This window comes from Cyberlindnera jadinii (assembly GCF_001661405.1).
Source record: "Cyberlindnera jadinii NRRL Y-1542 unplaced genomic scaffold CYBJAscaffold_2, whole genome shotgun sequence".
NCBI classification, from domain to species: Eukaryota; Fungi; Ascomycota; class Saccharomycetes; order Phaffomycetales; family Wickerhamomycetaceae; genus Williopsis; species Williopsis jadinii.
Genome location: NW_017963653.1, coordinates 234,712 through 251,252, shown reverse-complemented (window position 1 = coordinate 251,252; position 16,541 = coordinate 234,712). Strand labels below are relative to the sequence as shown.

Below are 16,541 nucleotides of genomic sequence, written 5' to 3'. Positions count from 1 at the left end.
AAAGGGTACGAAGCTTCAGACATCTTTAAGTTAAGACAAAAGACAAGTGTTTCAACTTGCCGTGAGTAGTAACTTAATGTTCGGATGGTACATCCGGCGTTCTACTCAAACACCAACAAGTATACACTGTATAGTTCATCCTTAATTCCCTGGTCCCATGATCCCTTGATACGTCGGGGGCAAATAGATCAGAAACAACACCCATGAACGTACTTTATTCTCACGTCAAAGTAGTGTAAGAATTAGACAGATCACATCTTGTTTGTGTATAGAAAGGTACCCGAAACACAATGTTTCAAGCATATTGTTTACAACATTCCCGAACCAGATATTTCCCGCATCGTATTTGTTTACTTTTCGATAAGGCTGGCAAAATTCGTACGTTTGAACTTTTCTGCAAGATATATCTTGCATACCCCGTGTCAGCATTGGAGTGATGTTGGGATGAATGGGTGTCCAGGTGTTTAAATTCTGGGGGGTGTTCAGATGTTTTTTTTCTTTTTGTTATCACCGTGGCGGCAGTTTCGGTGAAAGCCTCTTGAGCCTCGAACCTTGCAACAAACTCTAATTCTCAGAATTTTTCTGTGAGGCATCTCTCACTCACCTGATCCAATCATGTGTGCTCGTCGTAAGGCAGACAGCACTGGACCAGGAGCTAGGGGCATATGCCATCACCGAAGAACATGAGACCCAATTCCATTCGAAAGGGGTTGAAATTAGGCAAGCAGTTCGGGAAACCATAAACTAGGTGTAGTACGATGATCAAGCATGATGGTCTCTTCCTGGCATATTCTGATTAATGACTTGCATCTGTATACTGTACCTATCCGACGATTACTACATTGGCCAGACGTGATCTAGGTATGACCATAGAGTGTATAATGAGCACATTCGATCTGTAGAGTACTTGGTACACTACGTATATACACAGTACGACATTTAAGGGCTAATCATGAAACTAATCGCATTGTGTGAATAAGAGCATGTCGCAGTTTTTGGCAGTCGTTTCTCAAGGTGTTTCTAACGACGAAGTGGAACCAATGTTATGTATAACGTTAAGACGTCCATTTGTTCACACTTTGTACATAGCATGTCTCTACTATCCGATGGTTCGATTAAGCCGAACATCATCTTGCTCAAAAACCAGTCATCATAGCTCGTGAGTATTGCTAAGTGCGCAAGACTGTGGACTTGTGTGTCTCTTGTCGTTCTTTCAAAGCATTGCATTGAAGATCCTGCTTAGCCCTTCTAGACTTTCTGCAGGCCGCCCGAATAAAAAATCGCTGCAAGTAATCAACACCCAAATTAGGAGGTCTATGGGTGCGAATGTCTACTGCGTGCTGTTCAGACAAGGAGATAAAGGACACCTCAAAACACTTAACCCATCCCACTCACAAAATACTAGTTACAAAAGGACATATCGTTTTAAAGAAACACGTATACATGTATAATGCATTGGCATGGGAATACATACGACCAATCACCGTCCTGAAAGTCATTATGTATGCAGGATCCCAGAGCCTGGTGGTCAAAAGATCAACGTCCTCCATGAGACCAGTGATCTGGTGTAACGCATTTCGTAAATTGAACTTCGACGGCCAAAATTGCCGGGAACAATACTATTTAGGTTATACCGTTAGAAGATACGTATTAGGCGTCCACAGTTACGCTAAAGATAATACGCCATTGAAATGGTCTACATATTTGATGACGATCTCCCAAGAAGCAATAAATGACGCTCATTCCTTTACACGTTGATTTCTAGACAGTGGACAAAACAGAGTAGGCTTAGGTTAAGAATGATGAACATTATTCGCAGACAATCATGGCCCCTAAGAGGTCACGCCTATGATACTATTAAAAGTAGATAAAGGGTGTGCATAAAAGGAACAGGTTGGTTATCGAACAATAGTTTCAGTTGAATGTATACATGCGCCTTCGCATCAAGGGCACGACTTGAGACACATTACCACGAGGCATTAAGAGAGGATATCACATTGATGGAAAGTCTATCAGAGTTCATTAATTTGTGAGTGAGAGTAGTTGCGTCATCAAAGCCTAGTGTATAAACCCAATCTGCTGCTTGTATAAGGTACTTCAATGTGTTGAAAGTGTTCCTTCCATCGTACAATAACTGAGTAGATTTAATCCAATTCACCACAGGTCATGACATAATAAGCCATAAAACACGGAATGATCCCACTTCAAGTCCAAGCATGTCTACAACCATGCTTTAGGCTCCGGTAAATATGGACTTTACCCCTGTGGGTTTATTCACCTGAGTACGACAAACTGATTCACCTCGCATGTACTATAAAACAAAAAAGAAATACTCTGGGTATGTAACACTTTAACAGCAAATTTGACATGGTGTATAGACAGTATTGGTTCTTGTTACCTGAGGAGATCAATTTAATTACACGCATGCATCTAATACCAGGAACGAACTTGAAGAAAGGTGGACCTCCCTGTGGGATTTAGTAGAGGTGTCCGCCATGTGTTTAATTAAGATCGAATTTTGCCTATAACGCCTTAGTTTGGATCGTGGTACGCGTAAGTTCCACCTTGATTAAATCCGAAAGGATCACTTACTTAGGTCCATATTAAGGCTCTAGGCTACATGACGCTTATGACGTATACATCTAAGTTACCACTTACTAATCGTAGAGGAAGCGTTGATTGGACAATTGGTTGGAACTAATCCTCAAAATTTCTCCAGGAAGAACTTAATATCAAGTGCTCCAATTGAGTAATCTACGCAAAGTTTGATTATAGAGTTAACTTGACTAATTGAGGTGGTATAACAGACACCTACTCTTGAAACATTGTTCTAAGGATGAATAAGAGCATTGGGAAGTCTCCAAGCGTCAGGCTTCACATAGACTCGTTCCCTTCTGGTTTTTAAAGCCGTGCTTTTTTTTTTACCTTTTTTTTCTGAACTTTATGTATGTATGTATGTGTGGGTTGGAACGTGAAGCTTGATACATGTCGATTTTCAAACGCCAACTTCAAGTTCCAAGTTCTTACAAACTTCACTATTTTTTCCAGTGAAAATTTCAGAATAACCGCGGTTTTACCGGTGTACGAGAAGCGCGTAGTTCCAAGAGCAGTAGACAGGAAATCAATTGAGCTGAATGTTGATTTCCTTGCCAACGAACGAGGATATGGCTTGCGGTCATATACCACTATTATGGCGTGTACAATTGATCCCCTTTGTCTTGGACCAATTAATTGAGCATCAGCGTCGGCGTCGGTATGAAGGCTTATTCGTAAACTTCCAGTTTTGGTGTGTTGTCAACAGGGAAATTTCATGGCATTTTTGCAGCACCCAAAAGAAAATGGCGGTCCAGACCCCCCAAACGTGTAGAGATCCCAGCCCCCCAAATTCTTAAACAGCCACACGAAATTCAAAAGATGCGCTCAGCGAAAGGAGAAAAGCTTTAGAGTTTTGTTGTTACCATGGTAACCAACTCTGAATTTCATGCATGTGTATGCGTAACGGGTGAATGTTTTAGTAGTAGAGGATGCGGTAAACGCATACAGACGCACAGATCGCAAACCTGTTAGTTCTTCTTTTCCCCCAAAGTAACCAAAGGCACGCCTTTTGGGATTTCCTCTATCAAGCCAGCGAATTATATAAAACGACAGGGGCCTGCCCTTAGGTGTCAATTGGTAAGCCTTGTTTTAATTACCAACCATCTTCATTCCCTAATCAGGCTAGTCAATAGGCAATCTCACCAGGTATCACCAAATTTCAACCAGAGCTTTGAGTATACTCATTCCTTACCATACTATAGTCCTTTCCTTTCTCTATCAAGTGTAAACAAACACCCACGTCAGGCTCACTGCTCACTACTTTCCTTTTCCATAGTTGAAGATACACAATACTATCATTTACAATGAGATTTTCTACTGTCCTTGCCCTTGCTGCTGGTGCCCTTGCTGCCCCAGTCGTTGTCACTGAAACGGAGGTTGTCTGGGTTACTGCAGGTTCCGAAGAAACCACTGCTGAACCAGTCCCAACCACCACACCAGCTCCAAAGGTTGGTAATGTCATCGAGGTTCTTATTTCTCAACTTGTTGTTGTTAACGATGACAAAACTGTCACCTCTGAGTACACCTACACCCAAACCAAAGAGGCCCAGACAACCACAAAGGCTGTTTCCGAGACTGCTAGTGTCGAGACACCATCTACTACAAAGCCAACTACAACTTTGACCCCAACCACCACCGCTTCTCCAACCACCACCACCACACCAACCACCTCTACTACACCAACCACCTCTACTACACCAACCACAACCACTACACCAACCACCTCTACTACTCCAACCACCACCACTACACCAACCACCACCACTTCTTCAACATCCACCAAGGCTACTACTAGTGCCACCGCTACCGAGACTGCTGACTCTTCTTTCGCCTCTGCTATCTTGGCCGCACACAACGAGAAGAGAGCTCTTCACGGTGTCTCTGACTTGTCCTGGTCATCTGAATTGGCTGCATATGCTCAAGCCTACGCTGATAACTACGACTGTTCCGGTACTTTGACTCACTCTGGTGGTAAGTACGGTGAGAACTTGGGTTTGGGTTACACCACCACCGGTGTTGTTGATGCTTGGTACAGCGAGATCTCCGACTACGACTGGAGCAACCCATCTGGTGACCACTTCACCCAAGTTGTCTGGAAATCAACCACTCAATTGGGTTGTGGTTACAAGGTCTGTGATAACATCTGGGGTCAATACACCATTTGTTCTTACAACCCAGCTGGTAACTACGCTGGCCAATACGCTGCCAACGTTTTGCCATTGGTCTAAACACACTTTTATATCCCCATGTATTTTTTTATGACACTCGTTTATGATCATCCAACTGAAAAAAAATATCTTAGCTTTTCTCAGTGGTGTTTGATAACGCCATTCCAAGTTTGACTTCTTCATGCCCAATTGAATTGGGCCGTTTTCTTGTGTACTTGACCATATTATACCATATATCCTGTTTGTTACAGCTTTTATTTTATGATATACTTTGTTCTGGAGACCATCGTAGTGAACGTGTTAGGGATTTGTTTGATATCAATCGCCCTGCATGTCACGGGTGTTATTCTTACACTGTATGTGTTGTACAGTTGCGTTATTGGTAAGAACAATGCACAGCAGCAGAGAGCGAATTTCTCCAACAGCCCATCTGCTCAGAACGTGCAAAGAGTACAAGTTTCATACTAACATCAAGAGTGTTTCGTTCAAAGTAATACCTAGGATGAGATTGTCATTATATAAGGATGTTGCAAATCTGTGTCCTAATCATCAGTAGTTTCTCGTCTGTCCTTTTACACATAGATCATGAGGCCCTTGGTGCTTTTTACGCTAATTCATCAGATCAATTGTGCTCTTTTGACGATATACGAAACACATATTCAGACAGTTACTGAATCTGTTCAAGAAATTGCATTTGAAACACTAACACAGTGGAGCACAAATTATATCGAAACGACCACAACTCATACTTCTACAATTGTTACGACGACTACGATGGAAGCGCTGGATGCCCATGCTCTGTTTAGGCACAACGACAAGAGACAGCTCCACGTGAACACATCAGATCTCTTATGGGATGAATCTTTAGCTCAGGAAGCCCAATTCTTTGCAGATGGATACAATTGTAACGGAACACTTATCCACTCAGATGCAAAGAGTCAATACGGTGAGAATCTAGCACTGGGATACGACACCATCAGCGCAATCGATGCGTGGTACAACGAAATCGATCTGTACGATTACGACAATCCCGTATTTTCTAGTGATACGGGTCATTTTACACAGCTCGTATGGAAAAGTTCCACATTGTTAGGATGTGGCTACAAGTACTGTGATTCGTATTTCGGCCAGTACACCGTGTGTAGGTACGCCATTTCTGGCAATTGGGCAGATCAATTTGTTGATAATGTCCTACCCTTGGCCTGAACTTGCGACTTCGCTTCTTACGCACGCATGCTCTATGTTACGCACACGTTCTGAGAATTACGCAGGATAGTAGAGAATTTTCCGAAATCAAAGTCTTGAAAAATGTCAACAAAAGGAGAGTTCAACAAGTCGAGGATCAAAACAACAAAGAGGTGGTACTACTCAAGGAATCTTCCATCAAAGATACATCATGTTTGGATCAAATTCCGGTAGCACCTTTGGGAAACCTGCTTCGACTGGTGGTCTTTTTGGCGGGAGCACCACTGGCGGGTTTGGCTCTTCGAGTACTACCAATGCGTTTGGTGGATCTAACACAACCAATAATGGTGGTGGGATGTTTGGCAGCGCTAATAACACGAACCCATCGAACCCTACGAATGCTTTTGGTGCAGCACAGAACAATACTAATGCGTTCGGGGCATCATCTAGCACGGGATCTGGCGGATTGTTTGGCAATGCCCAAAGCAACAACAACGCAAACACCAGTGGATCGCTTTTTGGTGCAAAGCCTGCAGCTACAGGATTTGGAACAACTGGCAATACAGTGACTGGTGGATTTGGAGGTGCCGGTAATACACAATCTAATGGACTCTTTGGCGCGTCTAATTCTAACACTGGTACATCAGGCGGACTCTTTGGAGCAAAGCCTTCAGGGTTTGGTACAACTTCCAACAATTCTACAGCCCCAGCTGCTAGTGGAGGGGGTCTATTTGGTGCTCAGAACAATGCCCAACAGGGAACTACAAGTGGTGGTCTGTTTGGTTCACAGAATAATACTCAACAAGGTGGTCTCTTTGGTACCCAGAATAATACTCAACAGGGGGCCACAAGTGGTGGCCTCTTTGGTGCTCAAAATAAAGCACAACAGGGAACTACTGGCGGGCTGTTTGGGGCTAACAACAACACTGCAACCTCTGGTGGATTATTCGGAGCCAAGCCAGCAGGAACAACCACAACTTCTGGAGGCCTTTTCGGTAATACGGGCAGCGCATCGAATACCACTACTACAGGTGGTCTTTTTGGTTCCAAACCAGCTACATCTGGAGGCTTGTTTGGTGCTAATACAGCTGGTACTACTGGTGGGTTGTTTGGTAACCAAACGACGAACACCACTGGAGGCGGCCTTTTCGGTAACAATAACCAAACTACAACAGCTGGAGGAATTTCTGGTGGATCGTTATTCAGTGGCGGTGCTGTACAACAACAACAACAACAAGTACTACCGAATATCACGCCTCTCACCACTATTGGTGATCTACCCGAAAACTTCCGTAGAGAGGTGGAGCAATTAGACCAATACATTCAAAACCAGGTTCAAATAGCAGAGCAATTGAAAGCTGAGAAGGACGAGCACAGCGAGGTCATTGAGTCTATTCCAAGAGACGTTGAATACCTACAGAACAAATATTCTTACACGAATCAGGCGTTGGATAACGATTTGAAAGTGTTACAAGAACTTCGAGCAGACACCGATGAAGCACTGAATGATGCGGAGAATTTCTTTGTTATCCTCCAAAGGCTATTGAACGCCAGCAACAAAACGTCATCTCTAGAGATCGATCAGTATTTCAATAAGAAGGCTGACTTTTACAGAAACAAACTCGAAAAGTACTCACAGGCATTGTCGGAGATCGATGCTGCGGTGGAAGGCATAGAAAAGGATTCCATCAGCGATGTTGGGGGAATGAGCCTCGTTGTCAGCACATTACACGAAGAGTACAGACTATTCATGGAGCTCGCAAACACCGTGGCTGATCTCCACCGCAAAGTAAAGCTGCTACAGGAAAAGGCCGGCGAAAAGATATAACCTATTCGCAATATACAAACGGAGCCATCAATCAATTGTTTGGATGTCTACACTTTTGTAGAACTGCAAATGTATACTCTTTCGCAAATTTGACACATTTTTTTGTGCCACATTGCGCGATGATCTTCCCAAAACGGAATGGCACAAAAAACAAATTTGGTGCACACATTAGCCATTTGGTGTGGGGGTGTTTCCCTGCTTATCTTCTGATAATGAGGCATATATTATAGGAACGGGATTAAAGCGGTAGTTCCCTTATTAATATTAGCCCACCACGTTTGAGTTGTCTTAATTTGGAGTTAAAGTCAACGTAGAAGCACTACAAAGAAACGTACTGGAAAAGCCAAAAGTAGTTGGTTCAATTCATCCTGGTTACAGCGACATACTGCTTACACTGGACGGTTGATATTGTGTTCTTATACCTGTATATTTCCCCATCTGTTTGACTGAAAGGAGTGACTCGCCACCAGGTATTTGAGAAGAGTATTATGAGAGTTTATAACAAGAAATTACTGGAGGTTTTATCTGTGAAAGAAGAGATGAGGGACATGGAACAAGCACAAGAAGCGAATATCACTCCAAGGGTGGATGCTGATGAGTTAAGGAGCCAGGTGTCAAGCTCTGATAGCGATTTTAGCGTTATCAGCTCTGACGAACACAGCCAGGAGCAAAGCGAGGATCGACACGAGAATGGCCCTGAGTTCAGCGGCAGCGCTGCGGAGGTGAAGTTCAGGTACAGACTTTCTGGTGACTGGTCAGAGGTGTTCACGGATGAGAATGCCGCCACTGACCACGATATCAGATCCTTGGATTCTTCATCAAGTGGGAATAATATCCCGGATGTGATATCAACTGAGGAGGATGACTCAGTTGCTGAGCTTGGTGGTGGAATATCCCGTTGCACATCAAACAATTCACAGAGAGGCGAAGAGTTGCGTACTACTAACAAATTGGAAAGTATGAAGGAAGTTGAAATTACAGGAAACATGTCCCCTTGTTTCGATGACAATTGTAACAGCCAGTCACAGTCGCTGTCTACACTCAAGGGATCAGAACCTGGGTTGAACCGATCTCTTTCGTATTCCTTTCCTGATCCTGTTAAGTCTACTGATACCATCAGTGGCAAAGACATTGATCTGCAACATATGGAATTCACCAAGGTCAGATCTCATAATGGCTTGAATCTACCTTCATGGAAAAATATTGGTATTATGGTGCTTCTTGGTCTACTTGTATTCGATCGTACCATTCAGATCTTTGGGGCAGATGGTCCTTCTTCGAAGTACATCTATTCTTACCTTGAGCCCACAGTTGATCCTCCAACAGTTGAAGTTGAAGTTGATGATTTCATTTCGCTGAAGAAAGACTTTTTGGATTTGTCTAACAGATTGTTCAAGTATGCGTCTCTCAAGGGAAGTGAAGTGGTTACCGACCAATCAGAGAAGCTTTCTCATGTGTATAGTGTTGGAATGTCACATACCAAAGCAGGACTTGGTAATGCACAGCCTTATCTTGCTATGATCAAGGAGAGCTTATCTCACGGAGCTAAGCAGTATGAATCCAACCTGTGTGAACTTTGGAGAGCCACCGGTAAAGGTGCTGTTCATATACAAACGAAATTCTCCGCAATAAAGAGTGAAGTGTTGAAAGAGTTAAACTCTATCAACCAAGAGGCAGAAAGGAGAAACAAGGAGCGCCGCATCTTTTTGGAAACTGTTGTCTTCCCTAGAGTTGTTAAGTTTACTAAGGCTTCATCTGAATCGTTGAAGAAGAGCATAAGTGCTTTCAGTGATGCGGCGTATGTCACGTACACTGCTACAGTCGTCCCATCTGCAGAATATGGATTGAAAACTGCTAGTAAGAAGGGTGCTGAATTATTCAGATATCTCAATACAACTGTATACGAGGTCAAAGAGTCAGAGGTTTTTTCGAGGGGATGGGTGAAGACAAAAGATTACTTTGCTATAGCATCTGAAACTGGCAAGAGAGGGCTTGGGTCGTTTTGGACACGAGTTGAGGTGAGGAAAGAGCAAATACCCAAGACTATGAATCTTTTTGGCAAAAAATTCTTTGATAATATGTCACATTTGAGAAAGAGCATTGATGAGGCTGGTAGAGGTGCAGATCGGGTGTATAGCTCTGTTCTGAGGAATTATTGGAGGAGCATTGGCACAGGTTCTCAGTGAAACGGCACGGGCAGACAATTTGATGAGGATCTTTGCAGAAGGTCTAAACAAGTTTCCCTGACCCGATTGTGTCAAGATCTAGTGAAATGATTCACAGCATCCTACAGCAACTTTTCTCCTTTGATGATTTTATACCTAGATCCCCCCTCTCGGTATGAATACTTTCAAGTGTTTACGTGTACTCACAAAACGTACTATATTCCTCACGTCTATATACGTTACTCTTTTCAGGTTTCTCCCCTTCACCTTATTGATGAATCAGCCAGTTTGAAGGGTTTCTTTTTTTATATCTTGTTTTGAATCTATATGTTAATGTTAGGATTAAGTTGTAACAATGATACATAAAGACATTACCTATACGATTAATCTGCAAGTGGTATATATACAAGAGCTCGAAAATGCGAACTAATTAGGACCTGTCCGTTGATGAGGCGGGTTGAGTTTCTGTAGATGTTGCAGCTTCTCTGGGCTGATCGTCATTTGGCAGTCCAAGGTTCTTCCATTCATCTTTCTCCATGAGCTGGTTATCCATACGGCATCCAAGGTACTTCTTTGCCAGAAGTCTGCAGTTGAGAGCGTTATTCCCACGCACGAGTTTCATACATTCGAGATATTCGGTCATTATTGAGGAGCACTCATGGTCATGGTCCAACGGGAAGGAACCACGCTCTGGTGGTGTAGGATTGAAACTTGCAAAAGAGTTTCCTATCAAAGTATTAGTAAGAGCTTCACAGTTGAGGATAGTAGGACATCTGGGATATAAGGAGAGCGCAAAAAAGAGTCTTCAAAGAGAACGTACCTGGTGCACCTGACATGGTTTATACTTCTCTCACGTCTTTAATAGTCAAATATATGAACTACAGGACATCGTAGCACTTTTCAAGGATGAAAATGTCTATTCTAAAAAGTAGCCCTAGAAAGTTCCGCTCGCGAAACACGAAAGCGTCCATCAAATCCCGACGCAAAAAGTTCCAAACCTTCAGCTCATCTCATCTCGGTGCAACGCTTGGGGAATCATATGAAATAAGAACATAAATGTCGGTATTATTTAAGATGGAAGCACTAGTTGACGGTTGATTACGCATCAGCACAATCGTTTAACATCAAATATCATGGCCATATAATATAGAGGATCTCCTCAGCTATCACGGAGAGAATCAAAACACAAAGCATTCACAATGAATCAGACCGTAGGAAAGGACGATGTGAATCAAGGAAATAACGAAAACACGACACACACAAACAAATAAAAGATTAAAAGAAATGAACGAATCAGTGACATCCCTGTCTACGACAGAAAAGGATGGCATTCCAATTACCAGCACATAAAACCACATGAATACCGACTATAACTCCAAAAGCAACCCACTCATTATCATCAAACAGACACAAGAAGAAGCATGCTTCTCACAACAGCTTTTTCTCATTGCAAAAAAGACCTCTATGCCAAATGGTTCTCTTGGTTCATTGAGCGTGTTGCCTCATCAATGATACCAAAATCCCACCATGGATGTTCCATCGCTTGGATCGCAGTTATACGTTTGCTTGGGTCGTACCTCAACAACTGTCTAACCAAATCGATAAAGTAAAACCAAAATTGGAATGCTTCATAGTCCAAATCAGCCATCTTGGAAACGTTAGTTTTCCAATTGGATTCAAGGGACTCATGCATGTTGATCTTAACTTTCAATTTCAGCTTTGAACAGATCCAATGGTCCAGTCTTTTAACCTTACTAACTGCATCGATGCTCTTCTGCTCGGTTTTGGCATTTGGATAATGGAGTAGGTAAGTTGAACCCGATTTGAGGAAAAAATCTTTAACAGATTGCTTTTCAACCCGACGAACCATGTGAGATGGAATCTTCTGATCCAAGATCTTTTGCATCATCGCCAGATGTTCCAAATTCTCATGTGTGTTGAAAAGCGCTTCACCAGTGACGAGCTCAACTAGAATACATCCCAAACTCCACATATCACATGGAAAGGACCAGCCTATTCCAAGGACAATCTCAGGTGCACGATAATGACGAGTAGAAACCAATTCTGAATGATATTCATCGTCAAATACCGCGGAGCCAAAATCAATAATGTTGATCACTGGGTCTTTCAGCACGAGAAGTCTGCGATGTTTCAGCGCATCGGCAGACGCTAGAAGGATATTCTCTGGTTTGAGATCGGTATGGATCAATTTCAAGTCATGAAGAAAGGCAACAGATCTAACCAACTGTCTAGTGATTGCCTGAATCTGTGAACCTGGGAACGGTTTGAACTTGTTCGACTGGAGAAATTCGTATAAGGAGATATCAAGTAAATCTGTAATGATGCAGATGTGGTTTTCATAGTCAAGAACTTCACGAAGGTGAATACAGTGATTCAAGTTCTCAGGATCAGCCTTTTTCAACGTGGTCAAAACACGAAGTTCAATCTTTGAAGCCTCACGATATTTGGGTATTGCTCTCACTATCTTTATGGCCACTGTTTCATTGGTCTGGCAATCTAAGGCTTTGATGACTTTCCCAAAAGTCCCCTGTCCTAATATTGACAAGATCTTGAAGCGTCCGTTCGCAAAATAGTCACCAATTTCCGCAATGTAATAACCATTGTCGTCAGTGCATGATTCTCTTCTTTTCGTTGAAGATACTGGTGACAATGGAGAACATGACAACGTTGCTGCTGCACCGTTCATGTTATTGAATCCTGATGAAGTGGATGATATAGGCGATGAGCCCGTCCATTGGTTCTTAGATGAAGACGCTGATGGTACAAAGCATGGTTTGATGTCACCAATCTTGGATAGTTCAGAAACACGTCTATACGAGATCTGCGACAGAGGCAACTGTGGTAAGGAGTTTGTTCTTCTTTTCTTGACACCGACATGCGCACCGGGTGGGATTAGTTCTTGGTCCAGGTTGAACGCCTGGTTTATACTTGATTGGAAGGCATCAGGACGGAACTTAAGACGAACGCTCTCATCATCCCTATATCCGCCTGGTAAGCTCAGACCTGTGCGAGAGCCGTAATACATTGGGTCATCGCCACTCAAATCCTCATCAACAACTTCATCGCCATCATCATCGCCAAGATCGTCAATCTCAACGTCGAACGGGTTCACATCGTCGTCTTCCAAGTCACAGTCCACAGCAAACGGAGCGTCTCCGTACAACAAGATGTTGCCGTCCTTCTCATCCGTTATGTTCCCCTGCTGTGCATCTTTGAAGTCATAATTACCATCTCCGTCAGAATCGTCAACAGCCACACTGCTATCTTTCACACCACTTGTAAGAGGGTTATCCTCGCTAAAGTTATTCTGGATGATAGAGTTCCAGTCACTAAAGCTCGTACTGGGACGAGGTCTCTTTCTCGACCGTATCACAGACATATCCATTGCTTCGTTGTCCCCTTTCAAAATGGTTCAAGTTCGTGCTCGGTTAAGGGGGGGGGGTGGCGGTTTTCTGTGCCCTCCAGGTAATAAATCCAGCCTAGCGATATCTCACCTTATGTTCTTCTGCTCAATTGGAAGAATACACAGAAGAAAACCAGATGAATAGACAAATGCAAAGGGGTTGCAGATACTATGAAAATACGAAATGAACACCTCTTGATTTCGCTCTTTTGAACTTGCTATATGAACGCTGGTCCGTCTCCAATTTGTTGTGTGGGAAACCAGCCTAATTCTCCTTTCCCTTAACATGCCATAAATTTCATAGGCTGTCTTTTTTGCGATGGCGGGCCACACTGACATATCTCCCCCCTCCAGTTTATTCCTCCTGCTACTGTCTGGCTGCCTGGCTGCCTGTCTGTCTGTTCAATTTGCTGGCCCCGCAGCTAAATTACTAACGGCCGCCCTTCTAAAATAATAAACACCACACAGACAAACTTGGCTAGCCCAGACCCCCGTGCTGTCGGAGGGGGAGGGGGATGTGATTGTGTGTTTTTATTGGCTGGGCCTGCGATTCAGGTGAATGGACTCGAGGGAAGGTTGTTTGCTACGCTCCCGTTAGAAGGCGCGCTGGAAGAACAGACGGCACGTCAATTGGCAATTTTAAGCGGACAAACTACGAAAATCGCATATTCACTAGAACGAGCATTAGGGTAGTCATAGCAGAGTGTACGATTCTCATGGCTTTTGGTTTGTTTTAATTGTTGAGAACAGATGACCCATATTGGGGATGAACTACAACGACAACGTAACCAGCTATACCCAGTCCAAAGCCGTTGACACAAACCAAGGTGCCGCCATCTGCACAGTGTGTGAGATTAGTTGCGCACATGGGGCTGCGAAAGCGTAGGTAAATAATTCGTTTCTCGTTTTTGCTGGCTGATGGGAGACAAGCCGAAAGGAAAAATTTGCTTGCTGTGTCCCCTCGAGCTGGGTGGTGCCGCCTCCATCTCCTCTTTTTTCTTGTGACGTTAGCGACCCACGTTTAGCTTTTTGATTGTTGCCCTGGCAATTTAGATGTTTATTGAAGGTTCGAGGTTTTTTGTCTCTTTTTCATTCCTTTGATTAGCAAGATAGAAGTTAATCCACATTAATAATATATTAGGTAAGCATGATGTGTGTACTGAAGCCAGTATTCCCCCCTACCTTGCGTTTTCTACTGGCTCCGCATACAAAGGACATTACGGTCTGTATTTACAAGCTATGGACATTTATGAATATGAGGATAGAGGAGTATTAAACATTCTTAGTGGAGAGGTTGAGTATAACCCTACCATAGTCCCTGTGCAATGTTTGGGTCCATCTTGGGATGAACTTACCATCCCTCAAGTACTTGTATTCGTGTGCACTTGCGAAATAGACGTCATAGACGTTAGAGTCTCCATCTGAGCCTGTAGAAATAACCAGTATTTCATGGACACCTCCGTTCATCATTCTCCAGGGATATCCATACTGTGCTAATGTTTCAAAGAACCCTACAATGGACTCATTGCTCCATCTCCACTTCAACAAGGTTGATTCGGAGTTTCTATTGACCTTCGATGGCAACACTTCTCCAGTGAACGTTCCTAACGACGAGCCTTGCGAATCCAATTGTTTCAACGCAGGCGTCTCCAAGATATGCTCAGTTAATTGCTCCTTCGTCAACTTTGTAACGACTGTTTGCTTGAAAGTGTCACAGTATGCAAAGTAGGGTTCACCAGGCGCAGGCAATGACTTCTTCAACAATGGCGCAATACGGCTCTGTCCAGGAAGCTCATAAGAACGGATATTTGGGTACTGCTGTTCCAATTGACGGTGTAAGTAAAAATACCCGCCGCAGACCAGAAGACCAGAAGTGATGGAAAGACGTTTGAGAATGGCCATTCGTACCCAGTGTTTATCTTAGAGCAAAAGACTCCGCTAACAAACATGTACAGTTGTTGAGTGTTGGATAAATGGGTAGAGCGCTAAAAAACATTTCCGGTAGAAGCAGCATCACCTAAAACAGCTTTACAAGCCACAACAAACAAGGGTAGAAAGTATGCAAAAGCCACAGAAGAAAGCCACTCTTTGGAGGGAGCTACGAAGGAGGGAAAAACGTTAGAATCAAAACCACACATATACACACAACCTAAACTTCGTTACAATATCGACGTTGTATCTCGAGCTCTTGAAGTGTCTGTATCGCACTGTAGCTCCAGTACAAAGGACATCTTGTTGGCTAAAAACTAAGCAGCGCAAGATTGGTAGCGCCATTTAACACCTGCCAAATCAACGGAAGATGACGGAGGTTTCAGATTCGAGACACCAACCACAAAATCTGGTTGATAGATTACACGACGAAGGAGAAGAGACAGGGCAGCAAGCTCAACGGAAGCAACAGAGTACACAGGATAAGCCACCACTTGGACAGACTCAGTATCGTTCACAAGAAAATCAACAGCACCTGCAAGAGTCAGTAAATGGTCGTGCACCTTCACCTTCACCGTCTGATCTGAACGATGACGGAACAGAGCGTAAATACCAATGCGAGCATTGTTCGCATGTCTTTACAAGAAAGCACAACTTGAAATCGCATCTATTGACACATACCCACGAAAAGCCATTTCAGTGTCACATATGCTCATCTAAATTCCGCAGATTACATGATTTGAAGCGTCATGAGAAGTTACATACAGGTGAAAAGCCCTACGCTTGTAAGACATGTGGACGTCGCTTTGCCAGGGCAGATGCCCTTGTTCGACATACGAACTCAATGAGCGGTTGTTCTTTGACAGATGAAGAACATGACGTTGATAAACGGAAATATGAAGCCCAGTTCAAAGTTAGAGAACAACTGCCTTCGATACATAGGATAACTACTCCATTACTACGCGAGAGATCAATCGCTTTAGATGCATTGTCATCGTCATTGCCCTCAAACAAACGTCAACAGCAGCAACAACCATCACTCCCACTCCAACAGCAGCTACCACTAGCACCCCAACAACAACAACAACAGCAGCAGCAACAACAAGAACAACATCAACAGCAGCAGCAACAGCAACAACAGCAGCAGCAACAACATGATATGTTCCAACGCTCAGATGTTACACATACCTCTTCAACTGTATATCAAGGGATCAACAATAGCATCTCGTCTCTACTGATGCCTCAAC

At 43.3% G+C, this 16,541-nt stretch overlaps 8 protein-coding genes across 8 annotated transcripts; 5 read left to right on the top strand and 3 right to left on the bottom strand.

The window, feature by feature from the left end:
• The first annotated feature begins 3,690 nt into the window (after positions 1-3,690).
• Positions 3,691-4,889, top strand: PRY2 (sterol-binding protein). Its single transcript, XM_020214290.1, has one exon. It carries the CDS (start codon positions 3,900-3,902, stop codon positions 4,821-4,823), a length of 924 nt encoding a protein of 307 aa, XP_020072242.1. The 5' UTR covers positions 3,691-3,899; the 3' UTR covers positions 4,824-4,889.
• A 393-nt stretch (positions 4,890-5,282) lies between these two features.
• On the top strand, positions 5,283-6,032 carry CYBJADRAFT_165959 (PR-1-like protein). Its single transcript, XM_020214289.1, has one exon. It carries the CDS (start codon positions 5,349-5,351, stop codon positions 5,967-5,969), a length of 621 nt encoding a protein of 206 aa, XP_020072241.1. The 5' UTR covers positions 5,283-5,348; the 3' UTR covers positions 5,970-6,032.
• Positions 6,033-6,267: 235 nt separating this feature from the next.
• NUP49 (FG-nucleoporin NUP49) lies at positions 6,268-7,743 on the top strand (the record flags this gene model as incomplete). The annotated part of the gene is made up of 1 exon (XM_020212200.1): positions 6,268-7,743. A coding segment is annotated over one exon (1,476 nt), but the record flags the coding sequence as incomplete, so codon positions are not given.
• A 521-nt stretch (positions 7,744-8,264) lies between these two features.
• CYBJADRAFT_160649 (uncharacterized protein) lies at positions 8,265-9,962 on the top strand (the record flags this gene model as incomplete). Its single annotated transcript, XM_020213543.1, has 1 exon — positions 8,265-9,962. One exon carries the CDS (start codon positions 8,265-8,267, stop codon positions 9,960-9,962), a length of 1,698 nt encoding a protein of 565 aa, XP_020072239.1.
• A 358-nt stretch (positions 9,963-10,320) lies between these two features.
• On the bottom strand, positions 10,321-10,831 carry COX19 (Cox19p). The gene is made up of 2 exons (XM_020213272.1): positions 10,762-10,831; positions 10,321-10,667 (listed from the first exon to the last, which is right to left on the bottom strand). Exons 1-2 carry the CDS (start codon positions 10,775-10,777, stop codon positions 10,372-10,374), a joined length of 312 nt encoding a protein of 103 aa, XP_020072238.1. The 5' UTR covers positions 10,778-10,831; the 3' UTR covers positions 10,321-10,371.
• A 605-nt stretch (positions 10,832-11,436) lies between these two features.
• KNS1 (serine/threonine protein kinase KNS1) lies at positions 11,437-12,831 on the bottom strand (the record flags this gene model as incomplete). The annotated part of the gene is made up of 2 exons (XM_020212253.1): positions 11,437-12,583; positions 12,716-12,831. Coding segments are annotated over 2 exons (1,263 nt in total), but the record flags the coding sequence as incomplete, so codon positions are not given.
• Positions 12,832-14,511: 1,680 nt separating this feature from the next.
• On the bottom strand, positions 14,512-15,321 carry CYBJADRAFT_165954 (uncharacterized protein). The gene has a single exon (XM_020214288.1). The coding sequence runs from the start codon at positions 15,265-15,267 to the stop codon at positions 14,638-14,640; it is 630 nt and encodes a 209-aa protein (XP_020072236.1). The 5' UTR covers positions 15,268-15,321; the 3' UTR covers positions 14,512-14,637.
• Positions 15,322-15,919: 598 nt separating this feature from the next.
• Positions 15,920-16,129, top strand: CYBJADRAFT_119740 (uncharacterized protein; the record flags this gene model as incomplete). Its single annotated transcript, XM_020212297.1, has 1 exon — positions 15,920-16,129. A coding segment is annotated over one exon (210 nt), but the record flags the coding sequence as incomplete, so codon positions are not given.
• Between the last annotated feature and the right edge of the window lie 412 nt (positions 16,130-16,541).